Source organism: Mytilus edulis, chromosome 12 (assembly GCF_963676685.1).
Source record: "Mytilus edulis chromosome 12, xbMytEdul2.2, whole genome shotgun sequence".
NCBI classification, from domain to species: domain Eukaryota; kingdom Metazoa; phylum Mollusca; class Bivalvia; order Mytilida; family Mytilidae; genus Mytilus; species Mytilus edulis.
This window is the reverse complement of record NC_092355.1, coordinates 37,266,082-37,285,323: the sequence shown is the minus strand read 5'-3', so window position 1 is coordinate 37,285,323 and position 19,242 is coordinate 37,266,082. Positions and strand designations below refer to the sequence as shown.

The following is a 19,242-nucleotide window of genomic DNA, read 5'->3' as shown; positions in this document are numbered from 1 at the left end:
CAAATAAGTGTTGATTTTGAAGATATGACTTTTTGTTTTGTAAAATGCAATTTTTGCTTATTATTTTGAAAACTGCTATAAATAGAGAAAATCTGGCAGGGGCAAAGAAGTTCAAAATGTTGAGCTCTACCTTTTAAATACTTAAGTCACTCTGTCAGAGGACTTTCTTTAGTAGCTATTGCCCTTAAATGGTAAATTTTACAATTTTTTTGATTTTTTGTCTGTTATCTTTTTGATTATAATAAAAAGACAGAAACTGTGAAAAGCAAAAATGGTAAGCAAGGCAAGATCTACAAATAAGTCATCATGGCTGAAATCTTCAGTCGTCTCATTATTAGAGTTTTTGTCTTAAAATGACGATTTTTACCAATTTTTTCCGTTTTTGCTGAATATCTGACAAGCAATATTAGATAAATAGAAACTGTCTATTCTCTTGTAAACAGTGATAGATAAATAGAAACTTTAGAAACATAAAATGATCACCAATAGAATCTACAAATACATGAAAAGGACTAAAGTTGTCAGTGAACTCATGATAGAGTTATTCCCCTTTAATGATGATTTTACAAAAAAATGGCCATTGTTTTAGATGCTGGTGAGGGATACAGACCCCTTTTTGGGCCTCTAGTTATTGTTTTCAAACACAAAATTCATTGAAAAGTTGTGTATTTTACATATCAACCTTTCTCTATTGGTATAGAATAAGTGTTTTAATTATTGTGAAAAATATTTTTGGTCAACAGATAAATTATTCATAGACTAAACTCAATGAAAAATTATTAACTTCATAAAAACTCATAATTTTAGTTGAAAAGTGTTCTGCATTGGTAGAAAAGAAGTTGTTATTATTGAGATTTTGTTTTTAAGGTTCTAAATGAAAAATTGTTTAGTATAAGTTGTCAATGGGTAGAAAAAAAGTGTAAATTTTTGGGATAGGATATTATTAGGTACTTATATGTTATATAAGTTATGTTTATACATAATTTGATTTTAATTACTCAGTAGTCATTATTTTAGGATTTTCCCAGGATGTGTATTTTCTTTGCTGTTGAGATGAAACAGATTTATTATCATATGTCAATCAGTTAGATATGAAGTTTATCACATGTTCTTAGCAGGAGGTCTAATTTCATCAGTTCCAATACAAATATACATGTCTTGTTAATTAGTGACCACTTGTGGCATTTGGCTTCCTTTGTCCTTTGTTTCTTGATACATTAATCTGGGTGCAGTTTTAACTCCTCCCACTTAGGAGTATCCCATTAAGAAGTTGTGTATTAAAAACCTGTGTATGCTGCCTTGAGTATTCATTTATCTAAATGCAGATTAAGTGCTAATAGTGTTTTAGCTAAAAACTTGAACTTTCAGTGTTTGGATTACTTTACAAAAGCTATATGACAGTTTTTAAACAACTAAATATAATTCAAACTATATAACCTGAAACAATAAACATTATTTTGGATTAACTGACAACAAAATGTCTGGCAGAGGAAAAGGTGTTCGAAGGAAAACTAGGAGTTCTCCGTATGAGACCCAATGGGATTCTAATAACCCTTCTAATTGGACAATAAACAAACTAAAAGAAGAACTTAACAAAAAGGGGATAAGAACACCTTCTGGTATGTCAAAACAAGTGTTAAAACAACTTTATTTAGAGAATTGTTTTGATGGAGTAACATCTTTAGAGACACAACAGACAGACACCGTTAGTGATGAGATTAACACAGATTCCTCACCAGAGAGCACTCTTCCAATTACCTTAGCAGAATCAGTGCATCAACACAGAAGCAGTGTTTCAAATGGTGGAACAGACAGGAACATAGCTCAGTGTTTTGAAGGACTTCAAGAGACCTTTAAACAGCTAATTTACAGAGACAATTGTACTCATGACACAGGTAGAGATTGCGAATTCAACCTTCAACAGTGGTACAACCATGCAGGGATTGGGAATAGGAGTGAAATTTCTAACAGAGGAAATAATACTGTTTAACATGGAAATACACAAGAGCATGCATCTTTCATCTCAGGACCACAAGTTGGAAATGTTTCATGTGGAGTGCGTTCGGATGAATATTCTAATGTGGACATTATATCTCCTTCTATTCAAAAGCAAATCATTGACGGTAAGGATGTTAATTTGGCATCTCTGCTTATCCCAAACTATGAAACTCCCCAAATTCACTCTGTTGCAGCTAATGGGTTAGAGTTAAATATTTCTGGGAAGCCAGATCCCCGTCTTAATAGAAAACTCACAATTCAAGAATTCATTAAGGCATTTGGCAAGTTTAAGAGGGTCATGTCATCAGTTTACCCTGACCGTAGAGCAGAGCTAGATGCTTATGAAGATGAGATTATAGATATTAGTAATTTTTATGGTGACAGATTTTATGATTACCATAAATTGTTTTCTGCAAAATCAGCAGCTCTTTTAAGGGAGAGAAGGATTAAGGTTGACTGGAGCAAAAGAGATAGGGATCTTCTTTCATTAATAGTTGCTGGTGGGAATGTAAATGTTTGCAAAATTTGTAATTTGGTTGATCACACTACTGCTTTTTGTCCTATGCAAACCTCCATGACATATCAAGACTACCCAGATAAAGTATCAAGGCAAGTAGACACTACTGATAAGTTAGGTAGAAAGAAAATTTCAGTTACAAAGTTAATAGCATTTTGCATTTATTGGATGATTTCCTAACCATAGATCCACCAGATGCTGATGGTGAGAGAACTATGGCTATAATGATGATGATTTTCAAAAAACTGAACATTCCTATAGCAAAACATAAGACAATAGGTCCTGTAAAATGTTTAGAATATTTGGGTATTATTCTAGATTCTGAAAAAATGGAAGCTCGACTACCTCTTAATAAAGTTGATCGCATTTGTGAATTCATCAAAAAATTATGCAGGAAAAAATCTTGTACAAAAAGGGAATTGTTGCAGCTTTTGGGTCACTTAAACTTTGCTTCACGTGTCATTTTACCTGGTAGATCCTTTGTTTCATACCTCATAGGGCTGTCCACTACTGTCAATGATTTGCATCATTATGTTAAATTAGATAAGGAATGCCGTGTTGACCTAGAATTTTGGTTACTTTTTCTGAGCAGCTGGAATGGTGTGAACATGTTTTACAGTAGACAATTTTACTCAAGTTATGATATGGAACTTTTTACTGATGCCTCATCAACAAAAGGATTTGGTGGATATTTCAAAGGAGAATGGTTTTATTCATCATGGCCATCAAACATTGCTTATCCTGACAAAACATTTTCAATGGCTTTTCTTGAATTATACCCCATTGTAGTATCCGCAATACTGTGGGGCTCACAGTGGACAACAAAACGCATTCTTTTCTGGTGTGACAATGAAGCTACAGTGGCTATAGTAAAAAAGGGCCGTTCAAAGTGTTTACAAATAATGAAATTAATGAGGAAACTTACATGGTGTGCTTGTAAATACAACTTTCATTTTAGTGCCAAACATGTTCCAGGATATCAGAATGATATAAGTGATGCTCTATCTCGTTTACAGATAGACAGATTCCGCAAACTAGCTCCCAGTGCAGCACAACATCCAATGAAGTGCCCAAGCAGCTCAGATGTAATGTGGTCCTAAATCAAGCAGTGAATGAACTTTGGAACAGTGCTATTGCTAATACTACAAGAACTGTTTATGATACTGGGTTCAGAAAATTTGAGACTTTTATGTTATTGAATGGTTTTCAATTTTCTAATTTACCTCCTATTTCTGAGGATATTTTAATTTATTTCATAGCCCACTGCTTTAAAATTCTGAGTTTACAATACTCTACCATTAAATTATATTTATGTGGAATTAGGTATAAATATGTACAGGGTAATCAAAATGATCCCTTACAATCTGCTCATAATACACCTTTAATCAGACTTGATTATGTTTTAAATTCTGTAAAAAGACTGCAAAAAACAAAAAATCACATAAGATTACCAATAACTTTCGAAATTTTGGAAAAAATTGTAAATTGTTTGAGAAAAGGTTTTTGTTCCAAGTTTACTGATTTAATGTTAAGAACTGCATGCATTGTCGCATTTTATGGATTTTTGAGATGTGGCGAGTTTACAGTGTCAAAGGCCTCACAGTTTGATCCACATATTAATTTATGTATTGAAGATGTTGTATTTCACTCAGACTTAGTAGTTTTGAAATTAAAACAATCAAAAACTGATCCTTTTAGAAAAGGCATAAATATACAGCTACATAAATTAGGTCAGCTTATCTGCCCTTACACAATTTTGTTAGAATATATACAAATAAGGAAAGAATTTTCTCCTACTAATCAAACTGATCCACTTTTCATAACCATTGATAAGAAACCTTTGGAGAGACAATATTTCATCACTTGTATCAAAAAAGTACTGGATATATGTGGTTTCAACTCAAGTCATTATAATGGTCATAGTTTTAGAATTGGGGCAGCTACAAGTGCTGGTAAGGCAAAAATAGAAGATCACTTGATAAAAACATTAGGGCGCTGGACTTCAGATAGTTACATCAGATACATTAGGGTAACGCCAGCATCTATTAAAACAGCTCAAAGTAGGTTAGGTAGAATTTAAGGGCATGCTCACTTTCAAATATTCCATACGCATGTTTTTTACAGAGATTCTAGATGATATTGTTTTTGTTTGACAATTGATTTTGATACATGTATTGTGTATTATTATGTGATAACATTTATTATTTTTATTATTTTTTTATTTTTTTTTTATTTCATGGCTTTATTGAAGGTACCCCCTCCCTAACCTCACAAATCCTTGGGGACACTCAGCTGTTACCATCTGTGTTATGGCCATTTATGAAATTTTATCACTGGTTGTTTCAAAAATTTCACTCATCCCCCAAGAATTTCTGGGGATAAACTGTCAAATTTCATACAAATTCATTCCAACACCAATTCAACATCAACACTACTAGGCTTCCTCATAGCCTCCTTACAGGCTTCCTCATTGTCTCATTATAGGCTTCCTCATAGCCTCATAGGCATGATAGCCTCTAGGAATGATAGCCTCATAGGCTTCCTGATAGCCTCATGCATTTATTTTGAACCATCGTTCCAATTGGATTGGTGTGATGTCAAGCCAGGGGTCTATACTTTGCTACTTTTCAGTATGCACATAGCTAGGCTCTTGGTTTAGGCATGGAGCAAAAAATTAAATTTTTTAGCTGAGTAGTTTCCCCAAGGGCCAAATTATAATCGTGATGTATATATATAAAATAAAAGTTGCAATTAAATTATGATTTATGTTTAATTCAAACATGAATACCAATGGCATTGCTACACAGTATTTCCCAGGAGTTTATTTACAAGATAGGTGATAGCAGGGAAAATTAGGTTGATAATAATGTGAGCACTAAATCCTTAATTTTACATATCATGAGTTCAAACAGTGTGTTCTGAAAGAAATCAGGGGTAATTAAATTATTTAAATTACTATGAAATTAATATGAACTCATTATGTGTGACTTTGAGGATTTTGTTTACTGACACATTTATTAGCAAAATTAAAATATAGGGCCGAAAGTTAGATCAGGATGGTTTAATTGTCAGGTCAAAGAATTTGCAAGAAGATATGAGGTTGGATGTTTGCTCAGGTGTTAACACACATTTCCCTATTACATAACAGATTACCACAGAAAAGATACAGTATAAACAAAAGACAATTAAAATAAGATTAGAACAGCATCACATCAAACAGAAATAAATTTACCCTAAAAAATATTTACAAAGAATCAGAACACATTGCAAACATGGAACAAATGACAATTAAACATATTCAGGATCATTTCTGAGAATTTTGTATAAATAGGTACTTATATGTTATATAAGTTATGTTTATACATAATTTGATTTTAATTACTCAGTAGTCATTATTTTAGGATTTTCCCAGGATGTGTATTTTCTTTGCTGTTGAGATGAAACAGATTTATTATCATATGTCAATCAGTTAGATATGAAGTTTATCACATGTTCTTAGCAGGAGGTCTAATTTCATCAGTTCCAATACAAATATACATGTCTTGTTAATTAGTGACCACTTGTGGCATTTGGCTTCCTTTGTCCTTTGTTTCTTGATACATTAATCTGGGTGCAGTTTTAACTCCTCCCACTTAGGAGTATCCCATTAAGAAGTTGTGTATTAAAAACCTGTGTATGCTGCCTTGAGTATTCATTTATCTAAATGCAGATTAAGCAGTTATAGAATAATCTTGGCTAATAGTGCTAATAGTGTTTTAGCTAAAAACTTGCCTCCCACCGACCCCTCCTTTCACCTTCAATATTGCCATGACAGGGGTAGCAATCTCAGCATTATGTTTATTGATTTCATTTCATTTATGAAATTTTATCACTGGTTGTTTCAAAAATTTCACTCATCCCCCAAGAATTTCTGGGGATAAACTGTCAAATTTCATACAAATTCATTCCAACACCAATTCAACATCAACACTACTAGGCTTCCTCATAGCCTCCTTACAGGCTTCCTCATTGTCTCATTATAGGCTTCCTCATAGCCTCATAGGCATGATAGCCTCTAGGAATGATAGCCTCATAGGCTTCCTGATAGCCTCATGCATTTATTTTGAACCATCGTTCCAATTGGATTGGTGTGATGTCAAGCCAGGGGTCTATACTTTGCTACTTTTCAGTATGCACATAGCTAGGCTCTTGGTTTAGGCATGGAGCAAAAAATTAAATTTTTTAGCTGAGTAGTTTCCCCAAGGGCCAAATTGTTATTTTACGATAAATTTTGTTTGTAAGTTTTATAAACACCAAACTGAATGAAAAATTGTTTTTTTCACACATACTTTAAAACATATGTTATCAAATGGTAGAAAACAAATTATTATTTTACAATAAATTTTGTTTGTAAGTTTTACAAACACCAAATGGAATGAAAAAAAAATCTTTCAAACAAACTCTAAAACATAGGTTATCAAATGGTAGAAAAAAAATTGTTATTATACGATAAATTTTGTTTGTAAGGTTTTTTTCACACAAATTTTTAAATACGGTTTCACAAATTGTTACCATAATTTCTTTTGTTTATAAGGTTTACTGAGGGGGGATAGGAGGGGTCCTGATCCCGAAATCCCGGACTTAAAAAAACGAAATCCCGAGGTCCCGAATTTAAATAAAGTAAATCCCGACGTCCCGAAATCCGAAAAAAAGGATTCCCGGATCCCGAAAGAGTCAATCCCGAAATCCCGAGCTTAAAAACACCCGATCCCGGAGTCCCGATAAAGGTCCTATCCCCCCTCTTTACTAAACACAAAAACTCAATGAAATTAATTTTTGTCACACAAACTTAAATATAGGATCTCAAATGGTACAAATTTTTATTTTTATGATAATTTGTTTTTGTTTGTAAGGCCAATTAAAATTAATTGATAGATTTTCATCCCCGCCCGCCCCTCTGAAATCGTCCCGCCCCGAATTTTTTTATTTTGAAAAATTTACGATTTCCGGATTTTGTTCATTTCCGTTACCGGTAAACGTCAATGATTTCGTTTCATTCAAAACTTCCTGTTTCAATTTTCGTTTTTCGTATTTCTTCGAGTAATTTAGAATGACTCTACAGATCTATGATGACAACATCATCTACCGAGAATAGAGATTGATTATGGGAAGGGCATAAAATATTCGGGTTACGATTAATACGCTGTTCCAAGAATGTAAATCGCTGCGGCATGACACAAATTTCTATGATTAGAAAACCGTGGAAATTATTATTGATACTGTACAATGCCAATGACTTTGTGTCAGGAATTTTGGACTGTGAATGATATCCCAAGCTCAAGAATTGTGGAACACGTTGGTACAAAAATGACTGGATTAAAACAATTGACACAAGCTCGAACTTGTTAGATTTTTGAGATATATTGAGTTCAAAAAGTCGGCAAACAGACACTTAGATTTACCCATGGCTATTGTTTTTTTGTTGAGAAACAGCAAACAACCTCTGCCCCAATACCCTCAATAGAGTCATTAAACACCTTCTTCTTTTTGTTAAATTCATGTTTTACATTGTTATTATATTGGCATCATGCATACGAATCTTAAAAGCACCAACCCTTTTATTTTCAACACTGTTTGAATTTTCATTTTATTCTGTACTCATAATTCTTGTGTTGCATACCAATGCATATTTGCTTCATTCTAAGAAAGCAAAAGTAACTTGGTGTAGTTAGTCCAACTGAAGAGAGCATTTTTCCATGTGTTTGCCTTTTACTAAAAAAAAAAATAGGTTTTTAAAGTGGCAACATGATCATGTACATGTAGAACAGTGTTTGCCAATCAGAGATATTAATTTTAAGAAGTTGGAAAATTATGTACGATTCCTTGTACATGTAAATACATGCTATAAGCTTATTATTACTCTTGCATATATGAAGGAAACGTTTTGATGGTTTGATATGAAATAAAAAATAAAATCCTCCCACCCGCCCCATTTTTTTCAAAAATTTGGATGAAAATCTACTAATTAAATTTAGTTGGCCTAAGGTTTACAAACATTAAATTGAATGAAAAATTGCTTTTTCACACAAACTTAATTATAGGCTCAAATGTTAGAATTTCTTTAATTTTTTTTGGCGATGATTTCTTTTGTTTTAGACTAAATTCTCCATGAAAATTTTGTGAATTCCACATTAAGTCTGAAATATAGGTTCAAATTGGCTGACAAGAGTTTAAGTGCAAAACAATAAGAATAATGTGATAATAGAAGGATTTTTTATGAAGATGATTCTTTGGATAGGAGCACTGATGACTTTCAAAAAAAATTTCCCAAGCCTACCTTCTACTTTGTAAACTCATATGAGAATATTGAGGATTCATTTATTTTAGTGGGTACCACTTTTCGTAGACTAAAGAAAACTAATAGGTTCGTGGATATTTTAATTCCTGATCTTCCCAAAGTCATCAACTTATAGAATTTTTTTTATTCCTTGAACATTTAATTTTGTGGTTCACCAGGGACTTTCTATACTAATTGGACTCATCTCATTGATTTTAACTGATTACTAAGCCGCCAGTTTAAAGCTTCCATCCAACAATAAACTTAGTTTCGTATCCCTGATATACGATGCTAGTAGTTATTTTTGTATTTCACAGTTCATTGTAATTATATGATTATTATTATTTGTTAATATAAAATCTGATTAATAGCCATTTACGATGACAAAAAATATAAGATTTTGAAAGAATGATGAATTAATAAACTAAGATGTATCGTTTTAATGACATCCCAGTTGTGTAAAATGGTTTCCATATCAAACAAGATGCCGGCTACTGAAAATTCGACGAACAAATACCTCAAAGTTCAAAGATCAATATTTAAAAAACAGTCCGAGAAATTTAAAAAAAAACGGCATTTTGCTATGACAAAATGTATAAAATTTCATAAAAACGATTTTCTGTTAGACCTAAACATATAGTTATGAAGAACACTTCGTAAATGTGAAATGATTTGCTATAAAGTCACGTGACATCAGCTAAGGCCGAGATCAGTTTGATAATTTGTATAGACATCGTTATAAGTGACCTGTCCAATTAGTATGGAAAGTCCCTGGGTTCACCCCTATCCAGATTCTCATTGAAAAATTGATATTCAACAATTAATAATGAATTCATTCAGTATAAGGATTGATACCAACTAAAAATCCAACATTTTAAATAATGTGGATTCATTATTATTCTTTAAATACCAATTTACATGGGTACAGGTGAACCATGAAAATAAAATGTTCAACAAATAACACATTTTCTATAGTCTTGAATGCAGACTTAGGCAAAACAACAATTGTACATCCACCTAAATGTAAGTTTCATTATAAGGATCGATACCAACTTTTACAAAAACCCAACATTTTAAATAACATGGATTCATTATTATTAAATGTAAGTTTTCCTTAATCCACAAAAATTGGTACCCACAAAAATAAATGAATTCACAGTGCGTCAAATCACTGTGATGACTGGAGTAAAGCAGTATGGCTGTGAACATGCTTTGATGAGAACCTTACTTTAAAACCCCACCCTAAAGGGCTATGATAGAATATGCTTTGTACCGACAGACAGGATTTTTTCATGACCAACCATGACCAGATCAACCTGTAAGTGAAAAAAGAATTCACTTTGCAATGTCATTTGCCTGTGTTAGAGACAACACCATGTCAATAAAATTTCACTATACAAAGTCATTTGGCGAGACAGAATTACAGCTGCTGTGTCAACTGAATAACCAAGTTAGTAAATGTTAGTGCAGACAGTTTCACACCATATCAATTAAATTTCAATATGCAATGTCATTTGCCAGACCAGTTTATAACTGCAATGTCAACTGAATAAACCAGTCTTTAGATTTCAGTGCAAATAGGTTAACAGCTTCAGTATTGAATGCAACCCAGTCGTCAGATGTAAGTGCAGACAATTTCACACCAACTTATAAAATTTTACTATGCGATGTCATTTGCCTGACAGGTTTACAACTGCAGCATTGAATGCTAACTAGAACCAAGTCAGCAGATGTCAGTGCACACAGTTTCACACCATGGCGATAAAATTTTACTATGCAATGTCATTTACAAAACAGGTTTACAACTGCAGCATCAACTGAAAAACTAAGTCAGTGCTGATAGGTTAACAGCTACAGCACAGGCTGCTTACAAAGTGGTCTGATTTAGTGCAGACAATTTCACACCATGTCAATAAATTTCATAGTGCAGAATCATTTGCCAGACAGGTTTATAACTGCAGAGTCAAGTGAATAATTAAGTGGTTAGATTTCAGTGCAGATAGATTAACAGCTGCAGCATTGAATGTTTACCAAGTTCTCAGATTTAAGTGCAGACAATATCACACCATTAAATGTCATTTGGCAGTCAGGTTTTCAGCTGCAGCTTCTACTGAAAAACCAAGTCCATATATGTCAGTGCAGATAGGTTAACAGCTGCAGCATCAACTGCTTACAAAGTTGTCAGATGTCAGTGCAAATAGTTTCACACAAACTCATAAAATTTTACTATGCTATGTCATTTGCCAGACAGGTTTACAACTGCAGCATTGAATGCTAACTAAAACTAAGTCATCAGATGTCAGTGCAGATAGGTTAACAGCTGCAGCATCAACTGCTTACAAAAGTCATCAGATCTTAGTGCAGACAGTTTCACACCGTGTCAATAAAATTTCACAATGCAATGTCATTTGCCAGACCTGTTTATAACTGCAGTGTCAACTGAATAGCCAAATCGTTAAGTTTCAGTGCAGATAGGTTAACAGCTGCAGTGTGGACTGCTTACAAAGTTATCAGATGTTAGTGCAGACAATTTCACGCCATATCAATAAAATTTCACTATGTGATGTCATTTGCCACACAAGTTTACAATGGCACTGTCAACTGAAATAACCAAGTCAGCAGATGTCAGTGCAGATAGGTTAACAGCTGCAGCATCAACTGCTTACAAAGTTGTCAGATGTTAGTGAAGACATATCACACCATGTTAAAATTACATAGTGCAATGTAATTTGCCAGACAGATTGACATCAGCACTTTCAACTGAATAACCAAGTCTTTAGATGTGAGTGCAGACAATTTCACACCAACTCATAAAATTTTACTATGCGATGTCATTTGCCTGACAGGTTTACAACTGCAGTATTGAATGCTAACTAAAACTAAGTCACCAGATGTCAGTGTAGACAATTTCACACCATGTCAATAAAATTTCATAGTGCAACACTATTTGCAAGACAGGTTTACAGCTGCAACGTCAACTGAAAAACTAAGTCATCAGATGTCAGTGCAGATAGGTTAACAGCTGCAGCATCGACTGCCACAAATTTTCCATATTTTAGTGCAGACAATTTCACACCATGCAATGTCATTTGCCAGTCAGTTTTTAGCTGCAGCTTTTACTGAATAACCCAGTCATAAGATGCAGACAGTTTCACACCATCAATGTTTCCCATATACTGAAATGCCAGCGGATAGACGAAAGTTATTTCCTTTCTGCAGTTTAAACCACATTCATTATAACCAAAACTGACTACCGGTACTGCCATTAATTTTTTCGTTTGAATTTTTTGAATTTGTCATTTTGGAGACTTTTGTAGCTGACAATCAGTATTTGGTTTTGCTCATTTTTGAAGGCCATACTGTCATTTACAGTTGAAAAAATTATATTATCATTTAGTCTCTGGTGGAGATTTGTCTCATTGGCAACTATACCCCATCTTATTTTTATATGAACAAATTAGAGGAAAATCTGGAAGGGACTTATAGATAATACAAAATGTTAAGTGTTTATAAAACTAAAAAGGACCAAAAAACATCTTGATCCCAGACAAGGAGTCAGAGCATGAAGGAGATACTACATTTCTTTAAACTTCAGACAATTTTGAAACTTGTCATCAAATTTTAAAATTAAATAGACAAATATTCGTATTTTCATACCAGTATGGACGTACTAACTATTTTTGTATTTCTGTTAATGAGTTTTTTACAGTTTTTTATTTAATTTTCAACAGCAATTTCAACGCTAAAAACATTCTTAAATTTTAATTTGAACTTTAGATTGAGAAAATATATTGCAGTTCAATTTTGACAGCTTTCGATATATAAGTATCAAATGTTAAAAAGAAACTGTGTGCGTGAGATATTAAAAGATATCACCCTTGGAGACATTTTGTTGTTGCCCTGTCCACCTGTTCAGAGTTTACAGTTTGTGTGTGTATTGAAAAGTTTTTTTTCAACTGTTGACTTTTGAATGGAACCAAACTTGACAAAAGTACTTTATACAGATCATTTGTGATTATTGACCTATTGTTTTCTCTGTTTTATTGGATTTTTTTTCCTTTCAAATTATATTTTTAGTTTTCCCGAATAAAGTTAAGACTTTGCCATTTCTCTAAAGGGCATACGATACAGTTACAGGGGAGAAAATGACGTACCTAACGTGAAATGTTATTTTTTTGTGACGTCAAAATGTGAAATATCAGGAAATGGATTTTTCAACTGCTTTTAATCATAAGCTTGAAAACGAGTACATGGACCCCTCTTTTTTAAATGACATTTGGCTTGATTTATATATAAAGATTATTTGTACCAATTTTTATGATATTTGTACAGCAAAATTTTTTTCTGAAATCATGAAATTTTTTTGAAATGAATTATTTTCAAAGAGTTGAAGCTTACATAGATAAAATATTCAAATTTCCTTTCCTTTTTATCCTTTTAAACAATAAAGTAAGTGTATTTAATTTGACATAAAGATAATAATAGTTGTATGCCCTCAATTTTAATTTTTTTATTTGGGCATTTTGCCAATTGAGTTTGCTTGAATTTACAATTGAAAGAGAACAGATCACATGGTTTTCATTAAATGTTGATAGTAGTATGTGTACATGTTTGTCTACAAGTTTCTGATAATGATTAATGCTATACAAATATCTGAACACATATACTGTAAATTAGAAATGTTTGGGTGCATTCATTATTGCGATTTTTTAAGAATGAACAAAAATGTGAAATTACCGGTAGTTTTTGTGAAATTAACGAAAATCTGCATACTTATATAATTATATTAGATGTATGTTTCATTATGATACTTTATTCTGATTGGCTAACTGCACATCACGTGTTATTCCGTAAGCAATTGCATTGCTCAATAAAACTTTTCATTCATGATAACACGTGGTCCCACAATAAAGTGCACAGGTGAATTCAATAAAACAGTATTAAAATTCGTGTTTTCATGATCATTGCTAAAAAAATGTAATTATAACTGTTGAATACTTCTTTTTGTAACTTCATAGGGTTGTAAAAGCGTTAACCATGCGCACATTTTAAGTATGAAGCACTTCTGCAATTCATACAAAATGTACTTCGGTCAATGCTTTTACACCCCAATGAAGTTACAAAAAGAAGCATTCAATTCTTAAATATTGATCAGATAGCAGAATGGGAGTTCTTATCATTGCAAGAATCACCCAATGGCATTATTTGCATTAATAAAAACCTTGCAATAATTTTTAAATTTACAATATTTTATTATACAATTAAATGATATGATTTGTTTTTTTATTTGTAGTTGGATATCCATTAACTATTATTGGTGGAATCTTCGGTAAAAATTGGGCTACAGGATTTGATGCACCTTGCCGCACAAAAAATTTCCCCCGAGAGGTCCCCAGTGTTCCGTGGTACAGATCATCATTTGCCCATTGCATTGTGGGAGGATTTTTACCATTTAGGTAATTTAACGAAATACTTCATTTATGGAGTTTTACGACATTAGGTTCATCAGTGTTAAATCTGTGAAATTAGAGCATATTTTTGACACATGATTTTTTTAGTACAATAATAGTGGAGTTGTACTATATATAATAGTATGAAGATGAGGTATGATTGCCAATGATAAAAAGATGTGGTATGATTTCCAATGAGACAACACTCCACCAGAGATTAAATGACATTATTATTGCACAGAGAAATTAACAAGTAAAAATCACAGTACAAGCCATCAACAATGGGCAAAACCCATAAGGCATAGTTAGCTATACATCACCTTCAAATTAGAAAAATAACGGTCTGATTTCTGTACAAAACAAATGGCTAGAAACAAATATAATATACAGCAAAACCCTAACCTAAGACAGCGGTATACCAGTACAACATCAGAATAATCAGTTGAATAGAGCTTTACTAACCAGATAGATTAAAAGCTAACGAAAACACAATAGACACATAGCAAATTTGTTCCTCATGTTATTTTATGCCCCATTTATAGGCATAATGTTTTCTGGTCTGTGTGTCCGCTGTCTGTTTGTTCGTTTGTTTGTCTGTCTTTGCCGCTTCAGGTTAAAGTTTTTGGTTGAGATTATTTTTGATGAAGTTGAAATCATCAATTGGCAACTTAGTACACACGATCCGTATGATATGATCTTTCCAATTTAAAATACCAAATTAAAGTTTTTACCACAATTTTACAGTCTACTGAACATAGAAAATGACATTGGGTATCCGTTTACTAGGGACAAATTCTTGTTCAGTGCTATATCAGTGTAGTTGTATCAGTTTGTTTCTTATTTTATTTTCAGTGCTTTATCAGTAGAATTATACTATATTTATTTCTCATTCTATTTTTTAGTGCTATATCGGTGGAGTTGTACTATATATTTGCCACATTATGGGGACGAGAGCAGTACACCTTGTACGGTATCTTGTTCATTGTGTACGGTATATTGATCAGTGTGACTGCCTGTATATCAATAGCACTGACCTACTTCCAGCTGTCAGCCGAGGACTACCGATGGTGGTGGAGGTCTATATTTAGTGCTGGGTAGGTATATATTGTAAGATGGCATGGTATTTTTTATCCGTCGCACATTATGGTTTAGGGGAAATAGAAATTACAGATCCATGTTCAATGGTTTGTGAATATCAAAAAAAAAGGTGTGGTATGATTGCCAATGAAATAATTCCTTAAAAGCGACCAAATGACACCGAAATTAACACTTATAGATCACTGTACGGCCTTTGACAATGAGCAAAGCCCATACCCCATAATGCGAGTCCATTTAACTTGTAATAACTTTTACATGTACATTTCTTGGTAGATTTTTATGAAATTTATATCAAATAATAATATTTACATCAGAAGTGTCATTGATGAGTTGGAAAATCAGTGCCAATCGTCCATATTTAAAGGAGATATTAACTATATGGAAAATTGCATTGCAAGTGGTCACATGTCTACATTTCTCATAGGATTGTTATGAAACTTTTATTAAAGATTAATATATGTAATGTATTGCATGAATCCAAAATTTTTTGTTGATCATATATTTACAGGAATTCAAATATAAATAAAATTTTATTTGTGTTGTATTTATTTTGTAGGTCCACAGGATGTTTTGTCTTTCTGTATGCCATGTTCTACTACTTCAAGAGATCCAACATGTCCGGTGCCCTGCAGACAATTGAGTTTTTCGGCTACACATTTCTCACATGTTATGTTTTCTTCCTTATGCTGGGAACAGTATCATTTTTTGCGTCATTGAATTTTGTTAGATATATTTATGTCAACTTGAAAATGGATTGATGCTGATGTCAGATTTGATATTTATTTTTTCATATTGTTATGATTATTCCTTATGTATTAAAAGGAGGGGGTATGATAAGAGCCATTGTTTGGTCCATGAAATTGCATCTTTGACCATAAATGACCATCTTTCACGTAGGTTTTGGACCAGATAGGTATGACCAACAGCTGAACCCAAAATGATATTTTACATATTTTAACCTCTATGAAATTTAAGTCTTGAAGCAAGACATTTTTGGGGGTAAAACTGTTACTCTTTTCTAAAAAGTGATGACACAATCTCAAAATGAGACTATTTTGGCAATTTATTCAGTCTTACACCAGTTTGAAGAAGTTTGAAGCCGCAATACAAATATTGCAGACCAAATGTAATAATATATTAAAGTTTTTTAATTTTTCAATTGAAGGGGCCAAAAAATATCCCTATTAAACCTTCTTCTTTTGGATAAAGTTGTCACAGATAGTTTTCTTAAATGGTTACACAAAATGTTAAAAAAATCTTATAAGACCTACCGGTACCTGTTTGGGGACAATTTTTAATAATTTGGTTTGTATTGAAGAAATAAGCTATGTGGATTTTATATGTAAACTTTTCTGTAAGATTTTCCAAAAAATTTTGGTTACCACATATTCTGCCTTGGAATTGTGGGTAGCAAATATTTTAAACGGAGATAAGGTGACTATCTATGACAATTTTACCACATTGTGGGACTAATATTATATATATATAGGAAACAATTTTGTTGTGGATCTATATTTTCAGTTATTTTGTACTGTTTTTTTTTATGTTTTCTGGTGTTTTTCATTCTTGCCTAGTAAATAAATGCCTAAATACATCGTAGAACTTCATTCCTCATATATTTGTAATAGACTCGATAAATAAACAAAAAATCTTTACATTAAAGTATTGTACAAGTAGATGTATGATCTAGAAAAATAGTTGTTTAATCTAGTATGCAGATTTCAGTTCAGTTTGTTAGTAATGGCAAGAATTCTCCATATAGAAGGGGAGATAACTTTTGTTAAACTTTTTAACAATTTTATAAATTAGTCCTGTTTATAATTTACTGGTGAAAAAGCTATTTTTAGGGTTATTAATGCTTTTTAAGTTGTGTGATAGAGTGTTTGTTTATGAGTTTGTTGAATTTTGTTTTGTTATTTTGAAAGTTGATTGTGTATATACTAGGGGGAGACAATCGTGTTTTGGTAAAAAAAAATAGCCTGTATATGATTAAAGTATCATAATCTTCTTACATTTCTTTTTTTTTTTATCTTTCTATCATTTAATATTGTAAAAAAATATAAAATTTATTGTATGTAAGTCACAAGGAAATAATATGTTAAAAATGAAAAAAAAAATTGTAAAAGATTAATGTCGTGCTCAATTTATATGTAATGCACCTATAAAGACAGATTTTCTATACAATGACAAAATTTTACAAATTAAAATATCACTAAATTTAAAACAATGCATCATGGGAAATGTGATTCAAATTCCATAATATTATTTTTCGCGTTTGTTTTATAATTTTGGTTATCATGTACATTTGAATTACAATAAAAAAAAAATAAGACATTTGAATCTTACATTTTTCAAAACACAGTGCACCTAATGCAAGTTAAAAAATATATTTAACTGGCATGATTTGAACATTCCTCAGTTAATTTTTATTGTTTTTTTATCTGGTGATAATTTTTTTTTATCAGATGTGATATATTGAGAACAATGATTACTGAGTGTCATTTTAAATAAAGCAGAACTTTTTTCAATAATTTTTTGATTTTTTTTTTATATCAAACTGCTTTTCTGTGATGTGAGATTGAAAGTTGTATGGTATAAAATTATTCATTCAAATCAAATTGTGTTATGTAGATTAATAAAGGTCAGAATGGCGAGGTTTTCATGTATATATTCTGCTTGCATGGTATGACAGTTTAATAGAGGGAGCATCTCAAAGTGTAATTGTAAACCTTAACATGTCACAAATATATATACCTTTGCAAAATACAAAGTTGTCTGTGCATGAAGCTTGGAAATACAAATACAATTGGATATAAGTCAAGAAAATTTATTTTCTGAAACTCAACTGAAGTATGCTCATGAAATGCCAGTATCTGAATTGTGTCTGAAAATTAGTTTTGACACTGCAATAATGTAATAAATACTGACTGTTCTTATTTTCAATGTTATGTATGTGATTCAAATTCCATAATATTGGTTTTATTCCCAGCCAATAATCAATATATCATAAAACACAATCATGTTGAAAATGTATGATATTCTTAATCAGAAAAAAATGATTACAAAATCTAGCAATTAGTTGAATGTAGATGAGCCTCCTTTAAAACTATTGTAAATTGTATCTCTCTGCCTTTAGGTATAAGGTTACAAGAGAACCATTATATTTTATGCATCCCTATATGGTACTAGAGTACCTCGTTCCATATTCTATTTTATGAAGAATAAACAAACAAGAAAAATATGGGTTGCACTTTTGTTAACAGAAATGTCAGTGTTATATTTAAAGCCAGAAAAAAGGTATATATTCTTGCAGCAAAAGTTGACCTAAAGCATAGATATAAAGGATATCCAATCTTGTACTTGCTGGAAAAGTTAAATTGCATGACTCGCTTGTATTTTCTCACTTTGGTAATTATTTATATTTTCTACACTTTCTTGATTATTAATTTAAATGTCTGGTTTTTTTTTTACCTAAATGGATAAGCCTTTAATTAAAAAAAAATCAAACCCTGTATCCTCCTGTCAGGAATCATACAAGATCTTATTCTGAGTACCATCTTCAGGGGGGAAATTGCTGGGAAAATATACACAAATGATTGTGCTCTTGTAAGGGACGACATCAAAAGATCGATGTAGGATAAAAAACTTAAATCGAATAGTTTGGGGGTGGGGGGGTCAACATTGCTGCAAGTTTTGTTAATCTAAAATCGATTTTACATATATCCATATAGGTAAATCAATTTTTCCCAAATTAAGTTAAGAAGGGGGGTAGGGGGGTTAGCGAAAAAAATATGTGAATTAAGTTTTTTATCCTACATTGAACTTTTGATGTCGTCCCTAACTAAAGGAAGACTATCATATCT

At 32.0% G+C, this 19,242-nt stretch overlaps 1 protein-coding gene across 1 annotated transcript in view; it reads left to right on the top strand.

The window, feature by feature from the left end:
- LOC139498390 (transmembrane 9 superfamily member 1-like) overlaps positions 1-18,315 on the top strand; it is a 59,563-nt gene extending 41,248 nt beyond the window's left edge. Inside the window, exons 13-15 of the mRNA XM_071286777.1 lie at positions 14,125-14,287; positions 15,184-15,375; positions 15,936-18,315. Of these exons, the coding sequence (XP_071142878.1) occupies positions 14,125-14,287; positions 15,184-15,375; positions 15,936-16,137 (557 nt within the window). The 3' untranslated portion in view covers positions 16,138-18,315. The remainder of the gene's footprint in view (positions 1-14,124; positions 14,288-15,183; positions 15,376-15,935) is intronic.
- Positions 18,316-19,242: the final 927 nt, after the last annotated feature.